Source organism: Amphiura filiformis, chromosome 5 (genome assembly GCF_039555335.1).
Source record: "Amphiura filiformis chromosome 5, Afil_fr2py, whole genome shotgun sequence".
In the NCBI taxonomy this organism is placed as follows: Eukaryota; Metazoa; Echinodermata; class Ophiuroidea; order Amphilepidida; family Amphiuridae; genus Amphiura; species Amphiura filiformis.
The window spans coordinates 66,910,478-66,934,121 of NC_092632.1; the positions used below are offsets into that span (position 1 = coordinate 66,910,478).

At 39.5% G+C, this 23,644-nt stretch overlaps 2 protein-coding genes across 3 annotated transcripts in view; one reads left to right on the forward strand and one right to left on the reverse strand.

The window, feature by feature from the left end:
- Positions 1-783: 783 nt before the first annotated feature.
- LOC140153584 (gamma-butyrobetaine dioxygenase-like) lies at positions 784-13,528 on the forward strand. The gene is made up of 5 exons (XM_072176363.1): positions 784-1,496; positions 2,816-2,936; positions 4,057-4,262; positions 11,698-11,864; positions 13,323-13,528. The coding sequence occupies exons 1-5, from the start codon at positions 910-912 to the stop codon at positions 13,496-13,498; spliced, it is 1,257 nt and encodes a 418-aa protein (XP_072032464.1). The 5' UTR covers positions 784-909; the 3' UTR covers positions 13,499-13,528.
- A 3,320-nt stretch (positions 13,529-16,848) lies between these two features.
- LOC140153585 (mitochondrial amidoxime reducing component 2-like) overlaps positions 16,849-23,644 on the reverse strand; it is a 55,526-nt gene continuing 48,730 nt past the window's right edge. The window contains exons 3-7 of one of the 2 annotated variants that reach the window (XM_072176365.1): positions 22,977-23,148; positions 21,480-21,623; positions 21,012-21,076; positions 20,457-20,525; positions 16,849-19,074 (exon numbers count right to left, since the gene is read on the reverse strand). In XM_072176365.1, coding sequence (XP_072032466.1) covers positions 18,945-19,074; positions 20,457-20,525; positions 21,012-21,076; positions 21,480-21,623; positions 22,977-23,148 — 580 coding nt within the window. In that variant the 3' untranslated portion in view covers positions 16,849-18,944. The remainder of the gene's footprint in view (positions 19,075-20,456; positions 20,526-21,011; positions 21,077-21,479; positions 21,624-22,976; positions 23,149-23,644) is intronic. The other variant, XM_072176364.1, reaches the window with a different exon arrangement.

Here is a 23,644-nt window from a genome sequence, read left to right on the forward strand (position 1 = left end):
ATGCGCTCAAGGCATAGTGGCTTGTATTCTGACAGAACTGGAAACGCAAGCTATGGTTATGTTGTGGTATTTTAACATGATTTGGAGGTGGTGTTCTGTTTTGGAATATTTTCGCCATTTTATGGAGGAGACAAGTCTTCGAATGTTAATGGCTTTTATTTTAACCGTTATTTATTAAACTGAGATTTTTTTTTGAGAAATTGATGAATTTATCGAAAAACTTTTCGGAGAGTGCTACCTTAATTGCTCGAACCCTTAAAAACCCATTCAGTGATCCCAGCAAAGTGTAAAAAAAAAAAAATTAAATTGTTCATACATTGCTTAAAAGTGAAGGATAAGTCATTCAAATTGTCATTTGGTATTTTTGAAATGAAAAATTTGGCAAAAAACGAAGAAAACAACAATATTGACGAAGTTGAAGCCCCATTCGAATACATGTAGCTACTTTAGATACTGTCAGTATCTAAATTACAGATCCATATAAATTCCTTATTTTTGTTTTAAATATACGGCTTTCGGCTGAACCACTGACAGGCTATGTAGTACATCTATGACAATGACAAAGGTACCAAAATCTGAATTTATATGATTTTTACGATCGTACGGATGAGCAAATCACTGAATGGGCCTTTAATGACCTCAGATGTTGTAATTACAGAATCAAGCTGATCAATACAACCAGGGAAGTGCCACTTCCCTGTTCAAACGTAGTAGTTGTATCAGGGCACTTCCCTGGTTTGAAACAACATTATCTATGATATACCTGCTGCACATTCAATCGAATTATAAATGGACCTTGGACAGGGCATAGATAGTGAAGGAAAAAACTCAGTTAATTTTGACCTCGGAAATGTGCATTTCCACTTCGAGTATCATAACTGGTGTTGTACTAGTTGAGACTTTCATTAAATGGGGGACCTACTGGTCATGGCAAATGTAATGATCTCAAATGCCGTTCAAAACCAAGATGACAAAACCTTAACTGTGGAGTGGGAAGATGGTGACACTCAACTGTACCCATACGTGTGGTTGAGAGATAACTGTCAATGCCGCACTGTCTGTTGGCACAAGTCTGGTCTATCGACGCAACCTGGTAAATCAGTGTTCAATTTGGATTTGGATTTGAACCCGACATCTTTGGAAGTCATTGATTCCATGGAATCTAGCTCTTCGTCCAATCTGATAGATATACGATGGTCAGATGGTCACCAGAGTCAGTACGAATCCAATTGGCTTCGCAAATATAAGTTTGATTCATCTCCACGATCAGACGGGATCTTAGACCCCAATTTGCGGTATTGGGGTTCGGAGGTTGGAGACAAACAGCTGAAAAAATACCAATTCAACGACCTAGTTTCCAGTGATGAGGCTCTATTGAATTGGATGACTGACTTGAAAGAACTTGGCATTGCACTTATTGTCAACGCCCCGAAGAACGAAAATGAGCTGCGGAAAATTGGAGATAGGGTTAACTTTCTCCAACCGAGTCATTACGGGTAAGGGCATGATTCATGAATCATGAAGGGATGAAGGGCATGATATTTATATTTAGGGTCAATAGTACGTCGGCGTTCTGCTGTATACAAAACTCCCGTTGTACTTGCTCTAAAAAGGGGGTTTCGAATTTGCCCCGCATTTTTGCGAATGTAGGCTATGCAAAAAACAAACAAAAACCGCGATGCGGCAGAATTGCAGTTAATTGCGTTTCGGCGCCGGGAGCTTAGTCCGACGAGTAGGAGGCTGTTTTTTTTTCTTGCGCCATAAGAGTGATCATAGCTGAGCTGAGTATAGTCTGATAACTTGGAAAAAAGGTCCTACTCGTCGGACTACGGGAGGTTTAAATTTGCGCAATAATTACTTTAAAATGAAGAGCTCTAAATTGAGATGGGCGCAAATGAGCAGTTGGTTTCATAGTTCAGGTTTACTAGGGCCTACACGAGCTTACATGGTATAGGCCTTAAGCCCGGGCCCTAAAGGTGATCGAATCTATCAGAAAATCTGAGTTGGTTGCACTGACCGGCGCAATAAAAATGTGCGCATTCCCTTCAAACTGTGTAGACTCTCATTCATCTGGGCATGTTAAAAAATAAACGCTGCGACTACCCGAATAGGCTTACTCTTCAATCACAACATTGATGGTTTGAGCGAAATGTGAAAGAGAGGCGATCGACCCCTGGTCTCAACCAAGGAGTCCGAGCAAAACTTTCACACGGCTTTCACGGTAGAAGATAAAAATAAAATATTGGCGGAAATTTAGACATCCTTGGATTGTCTGGTTGAATGAAAACCAATAAACACACACACACACCCCCCCTTCATAGAGCCAACCACCACTTCATCTATTTTATCTTGTTTTCCACTATTCTAAATGCCACAAAGTTGAAAATAGAAGTTGGTAATAAAGAATACTTGAGTGAAGGCCGTTTTTTTAAAATAATATATTGACAACCAGACAACCTTGAGTTGAAAGAAGTGAAAAATGTTCTAACACCTTCTCTGATACATGTTTAGGGCTACACAATTACGAAAACAGGCATGAGAATTTTCAGGCTTTGTTGTCCAATTTTTTTTTTCAGCCTGTTTTGGGCCTTTTAAGGCCGAATTCACGCGCTTTTTAGGCAGTTTTCAAAAAGCTATTCTCATGCCTGGAAAAGGAGGATAAAATGAATCAGTGTTATTATGTAATGAGGATGGGTCTACTTTTTGGCGTAGTTGCTAAAAGCCTAATAATTCCCGCCGATTACGAGCTGATCAAAGTATACGTACATCATCATTCTCTTCTAATACCATGCACTAATTTTGTATTTATTTTCAGTCTGATCTGGAAGGTCCATACAAGGTATTCTCCAGATGGCTCCCACCACTACAATGTTGCTTACAATGCCGGGTTCCTGCCATTACATACGGACCTAACTTACGTTCAGAGACCACCAGGGGTAAATATAAATTTAAACAAATACATTGTACACCGTGTCACCGTCTGGACATAATAATAGGGCCTACAATTTTTATTCATGTTCTGTTTTCAATCTTACATTGAAGCCCGCATTGAGGCCTACCAATATCAAAACAATATGTTTCCAAATGCATGTTGAGTTGCATTGGCGTTAAATTTCACTGGGTAAAGAAATATGACATTTTCGTCTGTACCAAACTCAGCCTGATGAAGAAAAAACGGGGACGAGGTTGTCGATCGGTTACACCCCTTTAATGGACCGTCTATCCCGACGGTATAAGTCCGTCCAGCCGACAACTTTTTTGAGACGTTATTTTTGTCTTGGGTTCAATTACAGATTGATTTATAAGAACGTTGTTTGCTGTATCAGTGCCCGTATCAGTGCATGTTCTTGTTTTCCAAAATCTTTAATATATACTGGGGATAATCGTAAAACGCCTCGAAGTAATTTACCCTAACCCATTGTTTTTGCTATTGGAAGGGAAAGAAAAATCGAAAAAGGAGATGAACAAAGAAGTCACTTGGTACCCCTTGGTACCATGAGCAAGACCGCCATCACAGTATCACTCATGTGTACCGGACCATAATTATTATTTAAGCCCCAAGGCCCCCCCCCCTCTAGAGCTCCACGTTAAACGGCCAAAATAGCCAGTGGTGTTACTTTCACTTTACCTTGTTATTTTGGCTTAAGTTACAATGGACAGAAACCCTTGTTATCAATATTATTTCAGCATTGGGCTATTCCAGTTGAAATCCACACTACCCCTGTGGAAGATTTTGGAAATATCTCTTACAGAGGGAGTAGGCCTTTGTTTTCAAATGTAATTGGTCAGGGTTAATCATTTTGAAACCCATACTCCCCCTATATTATGGCTTTACCTATATCTTCCACAACTGGAGTGAGTATATTAAATGGAAGTTATCCAATTGTCTATTCTATTCGAAACTCATACTCCCTCTGTGGAAGACTTTTACTAAATCTTCCACAGGGGTAGTGTGGATTTTAAATGTAACAGTCCATCCTGGGTAATGAATAACAAAATTATTACTTGGAAGGAAATCGAACCTAAATTTACTGACATCAATCTTGATTATTGCAGCTTATGATGCTTCATTGTATTGAATCAGCTAGTGAAGGCGGAGAGAGTCTCCTGTCAGATGGCTTCAAAGCTGCTGAAGAACTCAAGCGTGAAAATCCTGAAGCATTCAAGCTACTCACAACAACCATATTTGAGAACTTTGACAAAGGACATTCGACCGATTATCATGGAAGGTATCACACCGTTTCAAGGCACTCTGTCATACAGTAAGTATACCCAGCAACACAAAACGTTTTAAAAACGTTTTGCTTACTTACTTGCTTATTTCGAGTGATTTTCCCGAACCATTCGTCGTTCCCAGGTTAGAATCAGATGCTTACAGTAGTACATCTACATATGTAAGGGGTGGTGGTTTCTTGGTCCATGATTGGGTGTCCAATTAATCAGTTTGGCGACATATTTGCTCTTACTCCTGAAGCAGTGTCCAGCGAAGGGTGTCCTTTCTTTTATCTTATCACCATGCAGAACACCTGCTAGGATGTCAAACAGCTCTGTATCCCCATCAGGAGACATCACTTTGGCTCTGGTTTTCTTGTATATCCTTCCAACAGCATCCACAATTTGTTTTGGTGTTACATAGACTATGTCTATGGGGATCTGTAGCATCTAGCCTCGGTGAATAGTGTCAAAGGCTTTTCTGAAGTCAACGAATATTATTATAGCGCTAGATTTTTGGCCTCCACATCTTCTAGTATCCTTCTAAAAGCCAGTATGTGGCTGACAGTAGTTTCGCCCTGCTCTAAAGCCATTCTGATTGTTTTTCAGAATTCTATCAACTTCAGGTCTTATCCTGTTGAGTATCAACCTATTGAAATTTTTGGCCACTATTGAGGATAGGCCGATGCCACGGTAGTTACCTCATTGACTTGGGTCTCCTGACTTTGGTAGTCTTTTGGTATTGGGATTATATTCAGAACGGACCACTGGGTAGACATTCTTTCTTTCAGCAATTCATCGTCGCAAAACTCTTGCCCCAGGTCGTCCAATTCACATCTCTTTAAGACTTCTTTTGGGATGCCATCTTCTCCACTACTCTTCCCTTCTACTATTGCTGTCTTTGCCTTTGAATATTCTTCATGGCTAAAAGGAGCAACCTTAATTGTGAGATCACCTGCGATGGGCTCTATTATACGTCGTCTTCTTCCTCTATATCTGAGGAACTGGTTGATCTTTGAAATGATGCATGATCCCTTTCCTTCTGAGTATCACCCTTCAGCTGGCCTCTCATTGACGATTTTCTTCCTGTAATGTCATTACTCAGTCTCCAACTCGTGACTGTGCTTACAGATGTCATGTTCTTTTTCAACTTCTCTCAGCTTGATGTTGAGGTCATCCTCTATTGCCTGATTATATGCTCCCTGCTAATTCAGACTTTGCCTGATTATAACTGAGTCTGTTGTCGTCCTCGGTTGTGCTTTCTTGATATGTCTCATAAGCATCCTTGATTTTCAGTCAGTTTTTGTTACTCTATGATGACTTGAGAAGCACGCCTTCCTGATTTTCTTTCTAACAGGGATTACCTTCTCTGTTGCTTCTGTAGTGGCGCTTATAAATCTCTCATATCGCTCTGTCCCAGTTTCATCAATATCTTCTAGAGGTTGGAATCTGTTGTGTACCACAATTGGGTATTGCTGCTTGGTGTTTGAACATAGAACCCTCCAGTCGTGTTTCTGTCTTGACAAAGCCTTACTCTTTCTTAGACTTAGTCTAATCCTTGCTGATAGATAAGATCAGATCCTGCTAGAAAAGGTGCTATAGGCTTCAGCATTCAACAAGCTGTTCTTCTACTATTTCTGAACCAGAACATAGTCCAATTGGTATTTGCTTCCTGTTGGGCTTGTGTACGTCGAAAGCTTTCCATTCCTCTGTTTTAAAACGTTTTAAACAGGTTACGTTTTTGGTTTTGGTTTGGTAAAAACGTTTTAATAACATTAAATGTCGGGATATATGAAGGTTATGAAAACATTTTGGCGTCACATATTTTGCCGAAGTTTGTTAATATGGACCGTCGGTACGTACACATGGCCTGGAAACCGTCGTGTACCCGCGACGCAGTGATAAACCGTCCTCCATTGATGTACCGACGGACCATGACGACCAAGTAGCCCCCCCCCCACACACACACTATATAGCAATGCCACTGCTCAGAATTTTGGTCATAGTATAGGTAGCAATTTTCTGCTCCAATTATAACTACTTTTGATTGATTTTCTTAAATAAGTTTTCCCAGATTATTCAATCTGGATCTATTTTGTTGAATGATAATGATTTTTACCCACCAATGATCTCATGACATACCCAGCAAACACAACACACGTTTTACTGAAAAAGTTTAAATGTTAGATATCAGTTGTTAAATGTACACAAAGACCACAGATGAAAATTGTCTTGTGCTTTCACCAGCGGGATCATCAGTTGATTGCCACATGTCTTGGGGAGTTTCGGCATTCTCATTATGGTGGTGAGCTACTAATAAAACTAAAACTATGCTTCTAGCATCTGCTGCTAAATAAATAATCTGCTTCTCAGAAAATGTATCGGGCACAGGCCAGCCAACCAAAAGAGATCAAACACCAGTTAGCACCCATACTATGTCAGCTTGACAAAACAAGGCGCTTTGTCCATGGGATTCGCCTTCACCGTCAAAAGGAGATCTGTGTATATGTACCCCCCATGACCAAACTAGTCTGTAGTAAGCAGACGGGGTCCAGCGCCTCTAACCCTACCATGCAGCTGGAATCACTTAGCCTTAGCTAACTGGAGTTGATATGATGAAATGAGAACAAGTAAAAGATATGGCTAGCTGACCTGCCTGATCTGGCTGAGGATACTGATGATGTACTTTCAGATTATCTACTCCTTTGAATGTACTTGGACCACACTAGACGATCCTGATTCTGCAGCCTCTAACGATGCCCTGCTAACTGACTTTATCTCTCTTCTGTTGAAGCCTAGATCACGCAACCACTGTTGGAAAGAGTGTGCAACAAAACCATGGCAACTGACTTCAAAGGAGTAGCAGGAAGCCTTCCAACTTTTGTCCTTGCATTCTGCTCTCAATTCTGAATACTTGGTCAATGATGAGCTTCACCAGTGTTGTCTTCCCATGGGACAGTCAACTCTCCAATGATCACTTCCTTTCCAGCCTCTGACCATATGACCATATTTTATATGACCATATCTGGACGAGTGCAATGGTCAATAGAGACCTTGCGGAATGAAGTTACTTTAACTGGAACGGCAACTTCAGAAATATCGATTGGATTTCTTGCTCAAATTTACTCCAACGCGAACGTATGGTTGGTTACTGCAACAACAGCGTCTTGTCGCTTAAACTCGGGACATGTGTATCAATGTGCGTTCAAAAGAAGGGCATGTGTAAGAGCTTGTTACCGACTACATCCAAATGTCTCTCTTTTGTTTAGTCAAGTGGTTATAGTCCCACTTAAAGACAAAAGACTCTACCTTAAGAGCTTCGTTTGAGTAAACATGAATGAACTCGCGATACCACTCAACATGGATTATGTCCGGACCCAGCGTTAATCTCCTTATCATATTATTTTGAAACTAGCTAGGCCCTATACGTTTCAATTAATATTCTTACGATAGTTATAGGCCTATATATATATAATATTATTTAATAAAGGCTCGTCAGCTTTGTCAATTCCATATTCCAATTTACTTCGCAAAGCCTAATGAAATACATATTCTTTATTTCTTTCCCTCCTTCTGAATCTCTCTCCCCTTCCTCCTGTTTCCCCTTCCCTACATTCTCCATTCTCCTTCTCCCCTCTATCTGTACTCGCTCTCTCAAACTTGACCCTCCTATAATTACCCACTCGCACTCCTGTTTCCCCCTCCCCAGTGATTTTGTCAGGGTTTTTCTGTTAGGAAGGCGTGGGCCGATTCTCAAAGGAAAAAAAAAAAAAAAATGGGCTTAAAATGGCAGAAAAAGGCCTAAAAGCGTAAAATATCACGGCGGCCAGCATCCAAAAGGGAGGGTCAAGAAGGAAGACAAGATGTCCCACGGGGAGCCCCCCCTGGCTACCAGCAAAGCAGCTCCCTGTCCACTTCCAATGCCCTCCCTCTCCTCCTCCCTACCCCCTCTCTCTCTCTTACCAGGCACAACCTATGACATGTTATATATAAAAATGTTATGCACCTGCTTTACTCTTCCAGAAGTATCGTACACTGCTGGCTCAAGTAAAACCAGACCATTTTACGGGAACTTAATCCCCTTGGCGTTGAAGTCAAGCTAAAAACTTGGTTCCGCAAACTGATTTGGTGTACGCCATGAGCACACACAAAAGTATATAACAAGTGTGACGTTTGGAACAAAAATTATTTTGATCTAATTCAATCAATAATTTTCAGCAACATGTAGCATGTTTTTTACCAAACCAAATTAGATTTCCAATAATTGGTCTATTAACTGGATAATACATAAGTGGTAATTATGTAGTCTATGAGGAAATAGGCAAACTATTGTTCTAAATTATGACGTATTTCATCATAATTTACGGCACACTATAGATTCTCGCGTTAACTTTAACTTCAAGCGGCTTTAATGGCAGAGTGGTTTTGAATACATAATCCTCTATAATCCTCTAGACGTTAAAGTTTGTGGTTTCTAACTCCATTTCGCAAGGTCTCTAATATCTCTCCTGGAAATCCTTTTTTGTCAGGATGCTCGATCTTGAACTGGAACTGTATGACCTGGACTGAGAGCCTTAATGATATGTAGCGCTTGATGTTGGTTGCAGCTTGTGAAACATTATTTTGATCAACTTGCAGCTTGACTGCCTCCACTATCACTCCGAGGATGTTGTTATGCCTCCAGATGTACATACGCCTTGCAAGAGCAGGTGTACATGCACTCAGAATATGTTGTAAAGTATCCTTCTTTGCACACGCATTACAGTCAGTCTGTCTTGTCAACGCAACATGTCTTGTCTGTCTCCAAGACATAATGCATTGTTAAACACTCTCCCACTGTCCAAGTGTCTATTTAGCTTGACCTACCAGTCTCTTCTCCTCTTCTGCCTCTCTTATCTCCCGCGAAACTAGCTCTCAGCGTTCCTTGTCTGAAGAAGACGACCACCATTTGTGTGTAGTCCAACCAAGCCCCTGACGGCTTAGCTGGGTAGCACCAACCATCTCCTTGTGCTTAGTCTTGACCCTGCCTCCTCAACTGATAAGTTGGCTGTCCATTTTCTCCCTGACCTAACATCTAGCTGGGTGTTATTGATTACTGGGTCATTTGAGCCTCTCAGGGTCATAAATGATCTTGCCTTGACTAACTTGAACTCTTCATAAAGCCAACTTGGTGCAGCTGCTGTGGATTGCGATGTTTGTTAATCTGCGTGGAGCTTTAAGCCACTTCTTGACAAAGTTGTTGATCTTCTGCTCTTGCCTCTACGTCAGTTATTGCTACCCCGTAGATTGTGAGTGGCCACATGATCCGTGGCATGAGACCATATTAGTACAAGCACCACAGTTTCAACTTTCTGGGCAAGCTGCATTTATCAATTAAGATTTGATTTAAATCTGGTCAACCAGACATACCTATTTTTGACGGACGAACCGACGTTGCGACTGAAACCTTCAGTTTTCAGCTGGGTTGTCATTTATCAATGGCTTCAAGACCTTCATTGACTTGCTGTGCTGTCTCTTTGACTTTTGTGTCCTTCAGTTTCTCTGTGTACCAACGCCCAAGGCTTGTTGTTGGTTGTTCCTGAATAGTTGGGGATCTCCTCTCCAGAAAGGGTGAAATGGAAGTCAGTCAGCTTTCCTCGTCTGAGTACAAGGCTCCTCAACTTCTTGGTCCTCGATTTCTTAGTCTTAAACTTCATCCTTCCCCACTCCATAAGCTGCTCAAGCTTACATAGGATTGCTTCACCTGGGTAAGGTCATCCATGAATGTTCGTATTGGTGGTAGTTCTTCTGCACTTTTCAATTCAACACCAGTTCCTGCTTTTTCTGCAGCTCTAATGACGACTTCCATTGCCAGCAACAGGATTGGAAAAATTGCACATCCCATTGGTACTCCAACTTCCAGCCTCTGCCATGTGGCTGTGTACTGTGTCGTTGAAACCCGCAAAATCACTGTAATACTGCGTGATGGAGTTCTCACCTTCTCAGGAATCCATATGAATTCCATGGCAAACTCAGTGCATGTGGAACAGAACCATAAGCATTTGCCAGATCGAGCCATACTACACCCAGATCCCTTCTCAACTTCTTGGGGTTCCTGTATGGTATGCCATATCATACTGGTGTGCTCTAGGCACCCTGGGAACCCAGGTATTCCAGTCTTTTGTACTGATGTATTCACAAAACGTTAACCGTTCTCAAGCGCAAATGACAAAATTCTCTCTGCTAAGATTCCAAACATAATCTGTCCTTCTACATTCAGCAGTGAGATGGGACAGAACGGGCACAATGTACTGGAGCATGGGATGTAAACACCTTCTGCAGTACTCCATGACAGAGGGACCACATCCTGCCTCCATACAACTCGCAGCAACCTCCACAGGAATGTTTTAAGATCACCATTTGGGCCAGGTTCAGAAGCTGATCTAATGTACTTTGTTGATGAACTTCTCGCCTTCAGCCAGTTTTGGTTGCGCAAGTTCAAATTTAACACCTACATGTAGTTGAGTTGGCTTCACTAAACCTGCGATGTTAGGCATTGGAACCTAATGTTGCTGGTCCGAATAGGTTTCCTTCAAATGGTCCTCTAGCTCTTCCTGTGGGACACTAAGTTCTCCACTCTTGCTTTGCTCAAAGAGCCTCTTCGTAAAATGGTGAGGATTTGTAAAGAAGGATCATCTCCTGGACTGCTTTCTTTTCTTACTCTTCTTCTTTTGTGATCTGCACACCAGAGTAAAATGAGCTTAGTTCTTCCTTGTTCACGGAGACGTGTCAGTCCTGGTCTTTCTTCTGGTTCAACTTTCTTCCATCGATGCTTCAGTGCTCTTAACTCCTTCCTCAGCCTACTGATCTCCTTCTGGTGCCTGTTCAGTGTTGGTTCAGGACGCTGCTGCCGCGATTCCACTGTTCCAAATCTCATCTCTCCATAGTCATAAATCATAGGTTATAAAACATTCCAACATTAACCATTTTTCCATGTTTGCCAAAGTATTTTAACAATTTTTAAAATGTTGTGTTTTATCATATAAAATGTGATAAAACATTTTTTGATCTTCATATAACTCAACTAAAAACATAAATTTGTGCTTACTGCAGGTACATAAAACAAACAACGCTGGTATTTTTATTTAATCATCGTTATTAACAAAAGAAGAAGAACATATAACCCCAAGATCAACTAAGATCCATACCGATCTCAGGCAATGGTAAACACAATTACAAACAGCAAATATACACATAAACAATGAGGAAATACATCATGGCGGTGAGAAAAAAAGTTATATGACTTCTTGGACATTCCACTTTGGCTCATGTCTTGAGTTGAAGATTGAGTAAGATGACATGAGAACAGATTTGGTAATTTGGTATTTCATAATAATAATAATAATAATAATAATAATAAAACTTCACAAAAGACCTAATAAAAGAAAATGATAAAAGTTAATGTACATTATATTGTCTTCTTCATTCTTCTATTTCTAAAATCAGACTTGATAATCATGGACAGATTTCTCAAGTAGTGATGGCTGATCATGGCCGAACACCAATGCTTCGAGTCCCAGTCTCAACAGTTTCAGCAATATATGAAGCACTTAAACTGTTTCAAGGTAAACTTCATGATCCGGTCAACCGGTTTAAATACAAGTTACAAGGAGGTAAGTGTTATATTTGAACACAAGACTTCTCTCTAGTCTGAAGGGTCGCTAGTCCGAAGGTTCTCTAGTCTGAAAACCAAATTAAGTTCACTAATCCGAAGGTTCTCTAGTCCGAATATAGAATAAGTGTTAGGGTTAAGGTTAGGGTTGGCGAGCCTTATTCTATATTCAGACGAGAGAACCTTATTTATTATTCGGACTAGCGAACCCTCGGACTAGAGAACCCGATATTCCGACTAGCAAACCTTTTTCAGAATTCGGATAAGCAAATAGTTGTGTTCGGACTAGCGAACCTTCGTATTTGGACTAGGGAACCTATGGACTACAGAGTTGTCACCTTTGAACATTACATACCATTTTTATGTTGTAGTTAACTCTCTGCGTGCTAGCCATAGGCTTCAAGAGAAAGAAAGAACAGTTTACCAACCCAAGTCTTCAGTCTTCAGTAGTGAACTTCTTATAGCAACTCGTTGAGCTAAACTATTTCAAGGCAACTGATGTCTGGATATGTACTTTACTTGGTATATGTACTTTACTTGGTATATCAACTGGAGATTCAATGTTGAACACGGATTTGAACTGAGAGTTCAAGGCACATGACATGCTTTGGCTCTGTCAGTGGCATGCAATTTGCCGTCAAATTTCAGAGGAGGGATGCTGATGTTTTCAGTTTTCATGAGGCGAACATAAGACCAAAATGTCTTAGGGTTTTCTTGTAAGAAACCTCCGACTACTTCATTTAAGTACTTTGTATGTGAGTGTTACAACTAAAAAAAGACAACAAATAGCCTAGAGTATACATCGACTGCCTAAATTAGTACCCAGTTTTAACTACCATTTATCAGTGGGAGCTGGTAGCCTAATTGGCAGAGCGCCCATCTAGAGATCAGAGGGTTGTGAGTTCGAATCCCATGCTGTCACATTTCCTTGCATTTTTTTCAAGTTGGGTTATATGCAGTTTGGGATTTGTGTTTATTTGCTGTCTTGTTTAATTGTAACACTTTGGGTTGGTAAACTTCTTTCTCATGAATTATATTTACATGGGTTTCAACATAAAAAGTACAAGTTTTGAGATATTATCTCAAAATATCAAGAGCTATCTTCAAAGATCAACTGAATCAATACTAAGCTTGCATGTTTGTACTCATTTGCATGTAATTTTTTCATGCCGATTCCAAATATGGATATACATATACATAAAGGTATTTATAAAGCGCCTTTAAAATTTATCAAAGCGCTGAACAAGGAGAGAAAGGATGGGGAAAAAAAGAAACAAATTGGATTCTGAAATTTGATTCAAACATAAAAATTAAAACTTGTCCTCTGTAGTTAACACCCGAATGGAGAGAGTAAATACAAAGACAAAATTAACTGTGGAAAATCAATTAACAATTTATGAAAGCAATTTGAATTCTCATAACAAATAATTTACAAATTAATGCTCTTATTTTAATAAAGGTGACATAATCTGCATTAATAATTACCGAGTGCTGCATGGAAGAGCTGACTTCAAAGTTACTGAGACCACTAATCGCCATTTAGAAGGCGCATACATGGATTGGGACCAAGTTAATTTACGTATGCGAGTGCTTCAAGCAGAAATGGACCAGAAAAACACCAACAGCCACACATGAGGACGAAATGGATTCAAACTGCACGATTAACGACACATAACGTTTTCCAGAAACGTTTAAATATTGGATATATAAAAGGTATAAAATGTTTTAAAAACATTCAAAAATATTTTTGAAAACTCTATTGACATTCAAATTGACATTGAACTATTACACTCCGCATGCCTTCTTCGAAGCAGTATTGAGAAATTGTTTTTCATTGTATCTCTGAACATAATGATGATAAGTATATAAAAATACTGTCCGAGAAAGGAAATGATGCAGGGAATCCAACTGGCATAACAGGTAGGTTTTTGAGAAAATTACACAATTTGATTTTACTTTACTGCCTTGAGGAAGGCATACAGACTTTAGTATTATCTATACTTCATACACCCACCACTTCCATTTGAGTGACAGGGTTATGTTTAGGCATCAACTAAGGACCGTCGATATATCGATAATAATCAATATATGAACCATCTAATAATATTGATATTACCAATATCACTTTTTTATGAAAATAAATATATCCAAGATTCCAATAATAAAAAAGTATCAAAAAATCAGGGGAAAAGGGCTGAAATTGAGCTCAGTAAGTCGCTGGAAGGTGGCAGGCGCATTTGTGAGTCCAAATGACATCTCTCTCCATTCGCTGGAAGGTAGCTGGCGCATTTGTGAGTCCAAATGACATCGTTCTCCATAAGTCGCTGGAAGGTAGCTGGTGCATTTGTGAATCCAAATGGCATAGCTCTCCATAAGTCGCTGAAAGGTAGCTGGTGCATTAGTGGGTCCAAATGGCATAGCTCTCCATACATGTAGGTTGCTGGAAGGTAGCTGGTGCATTTGTGAGTCCAAATGGCATAGCTCTCCATAAGTTGCTGGAAGGTAGCTGGTGAATTTGTGAGTCCAAATGACATAGCTTTCCAAAAGTTGCTGGAAGGGGGCTGGTGCATTTGTGAGTCCAAATGGCATAGCTCTCCATAAGTTGCTGGTGCAATTGTGAGTCCAAATGGCATAGCTCTCCATAAGTCGCTGGAAGGTTGCTGGTGCATTAGTGAGTCCAAATGGCATAGCTCTCCATAAGTTGCTGGAAGGTAGCTGGTGCATTTGTGAGTCCAAATGGTATAGCTCCCCATACGTTGCTGGAAGGTAGCTGGTGCATTAGTGAGTTCAAATGGTATAGCTCACTGGAAGGTAGCTGGTGCATTTGTGAGTCCAAATGGCATAGCTCTCCATAAGTCGCTAGAAGGTAGCTGGTGCATTTGTGAGTCCAAATGGCATAGCTCTCCATAAGTTGCTGGAAGGTAGCTGGTGCATTTGTGAGTCCAAATGGTATAGCTCCCCATACGTTGCTGGAAGGTAGCTGGTGCATTAGTGAGTTCAAATGGTATAGCTCACTGGAAGGTAGCTGGTGCATTTGTGAGTCCAAATGGCATAGCTCTCCATAAGTCGCTAGAAGGTAGCTGGTGCATTTGTGAGTCCAAATGGCATAGCTCTCCATAAGTTGCTGGGAGGTGGCTGGCGCATTTGTGAGTCCAAATGGCATGATGCACATAAAGTTGAGAGTATAATGGATTTATCGATATTGAGTGACCAATTATATTGATTTTTTAAAATCCTGACATCAATGGTCCTTAGCATCAACACACACAATATCTATGAGATGACACATACCATCTCTCATTCAAGTGGAACTGGTGGGTGATGTGAAATAAATAGATAATAGGGTCATGATAACATAATAAATATAAACACACACAAGATATATAAACTGTAAGCACAATATTTTATTTCCATGACCATATTAATTTTATAAATATGGCCTATAATTTTGAAAAGAATGACAAATATGAACCCTGATCATTAATTCCTAAAAATCAATCGATTGACATATTAATGTTTTGTTTGAGCAATTACATTACCGACAGAAAACAAAATACATAGTAATGGTGAAAGAATTATGATATTAGGCCATCTTAATTTAATAGTTTGTCTCAAAGCGAGTAAAATTGCCCACTTTTTGCATGTTATTTCAAAAATCGTAAATCTCAATAAAATTCTTCTTGACCACAGTTAAAACCTCCTTGAGAAATGAAAAGGTGGTCTATTCTTGTCAAAAAGCTATTAAATTATGAAAGATAGCCTTATAACTTATGAATGATAGACTATTATGGTGAAAGAAATTATTATATATGGCTTAATTTTAAGTTAATTTTATGGGGGGGGTACTTCCATGCTGAGATCTCCCTTATAGAACCCGTACCATTGGGAGTTAACTTTATTTGTCTCAATATATGAGTGCAAACACCCCTAGGTCATGCCCCCCCCCCCATCCTGCCTTAAACAAGATTACTACATGCATTGACACCGCATGGAGTCAAATGCAAAAATAATGCAATTGTATTGAACCCAGTTTAGTTTTAAGTAAGAATGTACATAATTATAGTCATATACTTTACAAATCAAGCAAGTATAATAATACTCATTTCTAACATGATTGAGAGAATATATATCACTATTAATTTAACAAGTTATGAATGATGTTTATTTCATCGAAGCAAGAGGTTGATTGTTACGGTGTTTAGTGTATTTAAATTTGTTATCAAAATTACTCTAAAACATTGTGTAGGGCTTTGAATCTCAGGCAGCACACCGTGTTAAAAAATAATCATTTTTATTCTTTGGTTCTTAGGCTATATCTCTAATTCAAACAGTATAACTTTGGCCAAAGTGGAAAATATGTAGACCTTACTTGCTCTGGACTTCCTCTTAATATACGGTATTGAAATATCCATAGTAGTAGATACTAGACAGTTTGCTGGGACAGTTTTATTCATGACGTATACAGATATACAGGTATTACCGAACTGGGTACAACTTGCTAGACTTGAGTTCAGTCTTCGTTTCGGAGTTTAGGTTAGGGTTTATAGTTGGGGCAGGGCAGTCTTGTAATGAGACTAGTAGAGTTGCACCCTATTCAGTAATCACTCCACTTTATATTAATATCAAATGATATTCTCAACATTACTGATGTCTTATAATAATAATAATAAATTTCGGATTTATATAGCGCCTTTTTCCAGCTAGATCTTGAAGGATTCAAAGCGCTGTAATTTCGCTGCCATGGTGAATCATCACAATCAGATCGCATCATCTAGGCCAGTTGCAGCCGAACCTCAGGCGCAGACCTATCCGCACTAAGATTGTAACATCCACCAATTATCTGTGCAGCTCCCCAAATTCCATTGGGTGAAGGAAGTTTTGATAACCAAACAACTAATCACGAATTTTTTGAAAGCAGGAGGAAACCGGAGATCCCGGAGAAAACCTGCGAGGCGAGCATGGAATCGGGATAAACCAAGTGCACATGAGTCCTTGGGCGTGCCGGGCTTGAACCCGGGACCTCAGTGGTGCAAAGTGAGGGAACTACCGCTGCGCTAACTCGCCCTCCTTCTTCTTCAATGCCACAATGGAGCTTCATATATCATTGGGTGCGTCTGGATTTAAGTAGCCATGAAACCACAAACCTGTGCTGCAAACCCTGTACATTTTCTAGTATCTGAAATGGTATTGGTGGGGGTGCACAAAATACACGGGCCGGTGTTTGAGTACTGAAACTGAAATTTGACCCATACTGATTTTCCAATAAACTAGTGAGTTCCCCAAATTTCGAAAATTTCCCGACATGGTTCAAAAGTGGGCGAAATGACAATGGTCCCTTATGGTCATTTGTCTTGAGTATCATCCCTCCCCTCGATTAAACACAAGCAATTGGAACGGTGGAAGACCTGATAATAAAGTCGAATGATATAATTATATATAAATACATTCTGAAATCTACATTATATATTTACTATGGATATATTGCATATATCCGATACCTGTTACCTGATACCTGTTAAGAGCTACTGTTACAGTACTGTTCCTTTGAGAGAAATGCTTTGAAATTACAAAAAAACCAAGAAAAACCCATCTAAGTCTTTTTTAAGACATTAAATAAACACTGTATAAATGCTTAAAATCATCTCTTTATTGAAGTATATTATTTACGTATAGAGAATCAGACCTGTAACCATGATTTATTGGGGGGGGGCTGATTTTGAAAAAGTGGACTTTTTCAAAATTTGGACCTTTTGGACTGGGGACAGATTTTGAAAAAATGGACTTTTTTTTCAAAATTTGGACCTTTTTTGACCAAAAAAGCATATAAACCCACTATTTTTTCGCTTGTTATGCTCACAAATGAGATTTATTTGGTCAAAAAGGGGGACTTTTTGGCAATGGGGGGGGGGTGTCCACCCAGCCCTCCTGGTTACAGGCCTGCAGAGAATTAAGTACTTAACACATAGAAATATTGCTTGTACTTGGAAGACTCAAATATTAGGCTTCCCAATTCCTAACAGTTAAAAGTTTTTTGTGTAAACACATGCATGACCATATTTTAACACAACACCTCCTAAACGAGAAATTCACACTATAGTCCATGTGGCTTCCTAGAGACAGAAGCATCCATATGTGACACATGTGCTATTAAAAGCAGTGTATCTAGGGAACAGTCGCTCCACATTGCATCAGGCACTACAAATGAACCATCACTGATCGCACATGTATCACATACAGCCACTACTGTCTTGAGCAAGCCAAATAGACTATATCAGCAAAAATATGATAGTCCTAAGAATGGGATTACTATGAATACTTCATGTAATGTACCGTATTCATTCCAATAAGCGCCCAGGGCGCTTAACAAAGTCATTTTGGGTGGGCGCTTATTTTTCACCTGATTTACTTAATTTGCAAGGGGCATTTATTAGAAACAAATTCACATACGTTATAAAAGGGTCCTGAGACGTTCTAGTAGCTTTTCTGATGCAAAAAATGTATTGCAAGTTTACACAGGACTTGTTTTCCTCCAGCTATTTCACTGTATCGACGTCTATCTGTCACTTCAACATTAATGGTACCCTTTAGCAAATTGAAAATGGGTGGGTGCTTATTGGGGCATGGGTGCTTATTGGAACGAATACGGTAGTCAAGCGAGTAGTTGGTAAACCCATGTAAGCTGCCATAATGCTGTCGTCCATTTAATTGGAACACTGGGTCACTTAGTGCATATGAAACTAACCAGGTAGTAAACTATGCTGATCGTGTAGGTGACACTTGACCAACGTGTGTTGGAGTCCCCAATGGCAGGCCGCATATGAGTGTGTCAAGTTTCTGATTCACAGTATTATGCTTTTATTTAGGTTCCATAGTGTGCAAACAGAAACCAGCCAAATTCAGGCTGAGGCCTGGTGTAACCAGTCTGGTGATCTTGAGTGGACAAAACACCCGTTGTAGAGAAAGTTGTCCCAGCCGGAGAGGAAACAGGATCGAGAAAGGCCGAGTTAACATTGATTACTTTTCATTCTTTGGTATTCATCTAGAATCTGAGCTGGCACTTCTCACCAAGTACATGCATATCTTAGTATGAAGCATAGACTGTATCCCCTACTGCTACTGTCCCACTGACTTCAAGATTGAGATTAAGCCCAAATGCAGGTGCACCTGCTAAACCTTTATGATCAGGATGAGATGAGTCAACACAACGGAACCTGCAAATAGACATCACAGACAACAGGTGCATTACTATTGATTGATTTGCTTGCAATTGGCATAAATGTCACATAATGGGTATTCCTATTGCACATAACAGACAATGTCATTATTGATAGCATACTTGGCATTTTTACAAAATCGTATGCATCATTTTTGCATGAGATTATGAAGTATGTTTAAAAAAGGTCAATTTTGTTCAAATGGACACGAGACTGCCAAAATAATAAGCCTTTTTGAAGTATGGCGAACACAAAAGGAGAGGGCGTACTTTGGTTTGAATAAACCTTTGTATGCTTTCTTAGCTGACAAAAGTTTACTCAAACCAAAGTACACCCTCTCCTTTTATGCCCGCCATATTTCAAAAAGGCTTATACTTTCTCATTGACCGGGATCCTCTAGGCACACGCCATCATAGCCATGTTGATAACTGATCATGTGCACATTTCTTTTAATGTGATCTATGGATCACAAAAGATACAAGAATATTGGGCTATTGAAATCCACACCACCCCTGTGGAAGATTTGGCTAAAGTCTTCCACAGAGGGAGTACAAGTTTTGACTAGAATAGACAATTAGGTAACTTCCATTTGAAATACTCACTCCAGTTGTGGAAGATACAGGTAAAGCCATAATACAGGGGGAGTATGGGTTTCAAAGTGATTAACTCTGATCAATTGAATACCTGAGTGGAAGAAGGGCCCAACTCCATCAAATCTGTTTTTGAGATATTAAGAAAAAACTTAATATTTGGAAAAGTTTTATAGACAGAATGTTTTCATATTCAGGGGACCTTTAATACATGATCATACAATATTACATACATTCAAAATTATATATGATGTTTACATAGCAACGGTACAGGTCTTAATACGAGTTGGAGTTGGGCCCTTCTTCCACTAATATACTGAAAGTGCCAGTTCCGTAAGCAAATGTGTTATAAATAGCTGCAGAAATTTGGTAATTATCCATTAATTGCACAAGTAGAAGCATGTAAATAATAGCAAGAAAGTTTATTGTAGTGAAAAGCAGATTTCATGGATGAACAAAATTCCTCTTTAATCCAATATTTGTGAAAGAAGGGCCCAACTCCATGGAGTTGGGCCTTTCTTCCATGAAAACCATGATAAAGTGTACGTCGAAGACTATTTAGAGAGTGAATTTTGGCTCGTCTTTCACACACAAGGAAGAACAGTCTGCTGGCAATAAAATGCTGGGTCTAACTCATTTTGGTAAAAAATTGGAGTTGGGCCCTTCTTCCACTCAGGTATTCAATTAAATTTGAAAAACATACTCCCCCTGTGGAAGATATTTCCACAATCTCCCACATGGGTAGTGTGGATTTCAACTGGAATAGCCCATTGAAAAGTGCAAACTTACCCTTTTAATGTTTTGAGAGGTTCCTCATTCACCACACCTGTTTCTGGATCTACTGTCGTCTGCTTACACCTTGAATATCAGAAATAAAACACACAATTATTATCAAGGTCCTTAAATCCGTTTCAAGAAGTTACTGTAATATATTGCGAAAAATTCTATGAATTCTATTGCAAAATGCCAACATATATTTAAGAGCACAACTCCCGTTTGTATAAGGTGTAGTTATGTTTCTGTTTGACTAGGTTTTTCTAACTTGCCTTGCTCACCCATTCCAAAGGATAAAAAACCTACCCATTTGCGCAGCGCATCACATATGCCTTATATATGTGAGTATGATTATTCTATACTCTTACACATGTTGGTGGTTTGTGGGTAATAATCGGTTTCCCAGGCTGTGGCACAGACTAAGTTGTGTAGAAGCCATTTTGACTCCATGCAAGTATGATATAACTAAAGTTGCCCATGTTTGGGTAACTTTTTCTGTCCGCATGGTTAGAACCCTTCAGAGCATATGTTTGTTTTTAAGAAAAAGAACTTAACCCATCACATACTGACCTTCCACATAAATGAGTCATGCGAAGAATCACATTGTCTCCTATACGCACATACCTCCAATTATCCTGAAAAACATACAGTTTGATCAAATTATATTTCTTATGAACATTTTAAACTTTACTTTTTAAACCCTGTAATATTACTAATACAACTATTATTTTATAATAGATGCTACCAGGTTTACAAAGGGGACAGGTCCTTTACCTTGCGTTTAAGGTGGTACCACACCCTGATGAATTTTACGACTAATTTTGCATTTTTCTCAAAAGTTATGAAGGGGACATTGGTGGGGCAAAGTGAATTTCAAAGGGGCAAAATCAACAAAGTTTGAGCAAAATTGCTGCAAAAAGTGGACATTTTCGTAATTTTGGGTTTTTACTGGGGAACAGGGGGCAAGAGTTCTGACTGGGGAATTTGCCCCCCCATTGAAAAAAAAAACTTGAAAAAAAGTATACCACAGTTACTCACTTCCTCAAAACCTTCTTGGACTCCTTCCACTACAAAATTAGGACGGAAATTCCTGACACCCACTTTGTTTTCTAACTTGTTGTTAAGCTTATCCAAGGATGCAAGAGTAAACAGATGATATTGGGCCAGATCTTGGAAGATGCTCTGAAAACAAAATCATAATGACAAAGTTATGAATTTTAATTACTGTATTCGTTCCAATAACTGCCCAGGGGGTGCGTAAGAAAGTCATTTTGGGTGGGTGCTTATTTTTTACATTGTTAAATAGTCATCAATTACCATCTGATAGTATTTAGTTACTCACAGTTTGTATGCCCTCAAAAAAATGGTGTCCAGATATGTCCAGGTCTCTTCACCAATGGCATCAAATGGCGACCGTTGGCAAATAAAATATGATTTTGAAGTCAGAATTGGATCAATGGTATTTTAAAGCCATTTGCAGTTGGTTATTGATAAGTATTTTAATATTTATACATCTGCCCAGTGCCCACTATGAAATAGCACCATAACTTTATTTTAGCGCACATTTTCGATATTTTTAAGGCTCAATTTCCCACATGCATACATGTACACTCACTCGATAGGTAAGCTTAAAGGAAAGTATTTAGACAGTACTGGATGGGTGGTTAATAATACCACAGTTTGCTTGTTGTAAAGTTGGTGGATGGGCCCTTATAGGGGCATGGGCAGTTAATGGAATGAATATGGTAAGGCAACTTCATTTGCACAAACAGGAACAGTATGTGGGGGCATTTGTTTTTCCTGCCTACATGTGGACATTTATGTTTTTCATAAAAATTACAGGGCCTTCTTGACAACTGGGGTCATCCCCGGTTGTCAAACTTTTGTAAGCATAGTCCCCCCATTATAAATATGCCGAAACCTGAAATTTTTACAACCGGGGACCTCCATGGGGTAAGGTAGAAACTTGAACTGGACTTTGTGTGATTGTCCCTGGTTGGTCAATGATTGTCAATCATCACCAAAAGACACCTGATAATAGCTTTCAAGATGTCCGCCCATGGTCTACAACAAACATGATTATATCAACTTTGTAATGACTTTGGGCAGTCAAGTTAGCTCAATCGATAAGGCGTTCGACTATGGTGCGAGAGGTTGCGGGTTCGAACCCTGGCGGTGCCTAGTACGCTCTTGTGGATAAATTGAGTTAGCTTGGAATTCCCCTGGACAAGGAACTCACTGCTAATTTGTCTTGTTATAACCCGTACGAAACTCGGGAAGCTGATCCTGGTTGCGAAGGTTATTTGTGGAATGTCTAGGGTGTGCGCTCTTGAAGCAGCAAAGTCCCTGAATTGTTGTTTAATGGTTTATGGAATGATGTGGGGCCGTAGTGGTCAGCGACAACCTGTAAAGTGTGCTGAGGCTTGTGGATCAACGTCTAGGCGTTGTGCCTGTGCGTAGTGCACTATAAATCTCTGCTCTTTTTTTTTTTTTTTTTTTAATTGCAGCATGCAATATTAATTCAGCCTGCATTACCTGGTCATGAGTACTAGCCCTGGACCCCCATTTTGGACACTCAAAATTTCTCTTTGGTTCCAAGTCTGGGGTGTAGCAGACAAGTTTATGATCGCTGCTGTTCAGATATTTATCCAACCAACTAGCCACTTCCTCTCCACAGTTATAGCCTTCAGCTTCCAAACGCCACAACCTATGAAATGTAAAAAAGGGAAGTTTGTAACAGTGCAGAATGTTGATGCGGGATCCATACTTTTTTGTAGGATATTCTTGTTTGGAAATTCACGATTTTGCCAAATCATTCCGAGTCATTCATTAGGAACAATAGAAATGCAATCTAGACCAATCACAGCTCGGTATTTCTGTGAACTGGCGAACTTCCGATAAAATATGTAGTGCGTGCTCAAGGGAGTTCACTCTATCTCTCATCACCGACGCATCAACATGGGGTTGTAACACGGAGCTTTTGCTCTGGTTGTTTTATCATTTCTGTTCTCTGGAGTTTATATTATACATTATTTTATATTATCTGCACCAGAATGAAGAAATAAATATCACTACCAAACCAAGTTCCTGTTTGTCAGAACTTTTATTAATACCAGTGGCCTACCGTTTTGTCCATGTTTTACAATGGTGGCAGCGGTGGGATTCGAACCCACGCCATCGAAATGACTGGTGGCAATATTGGT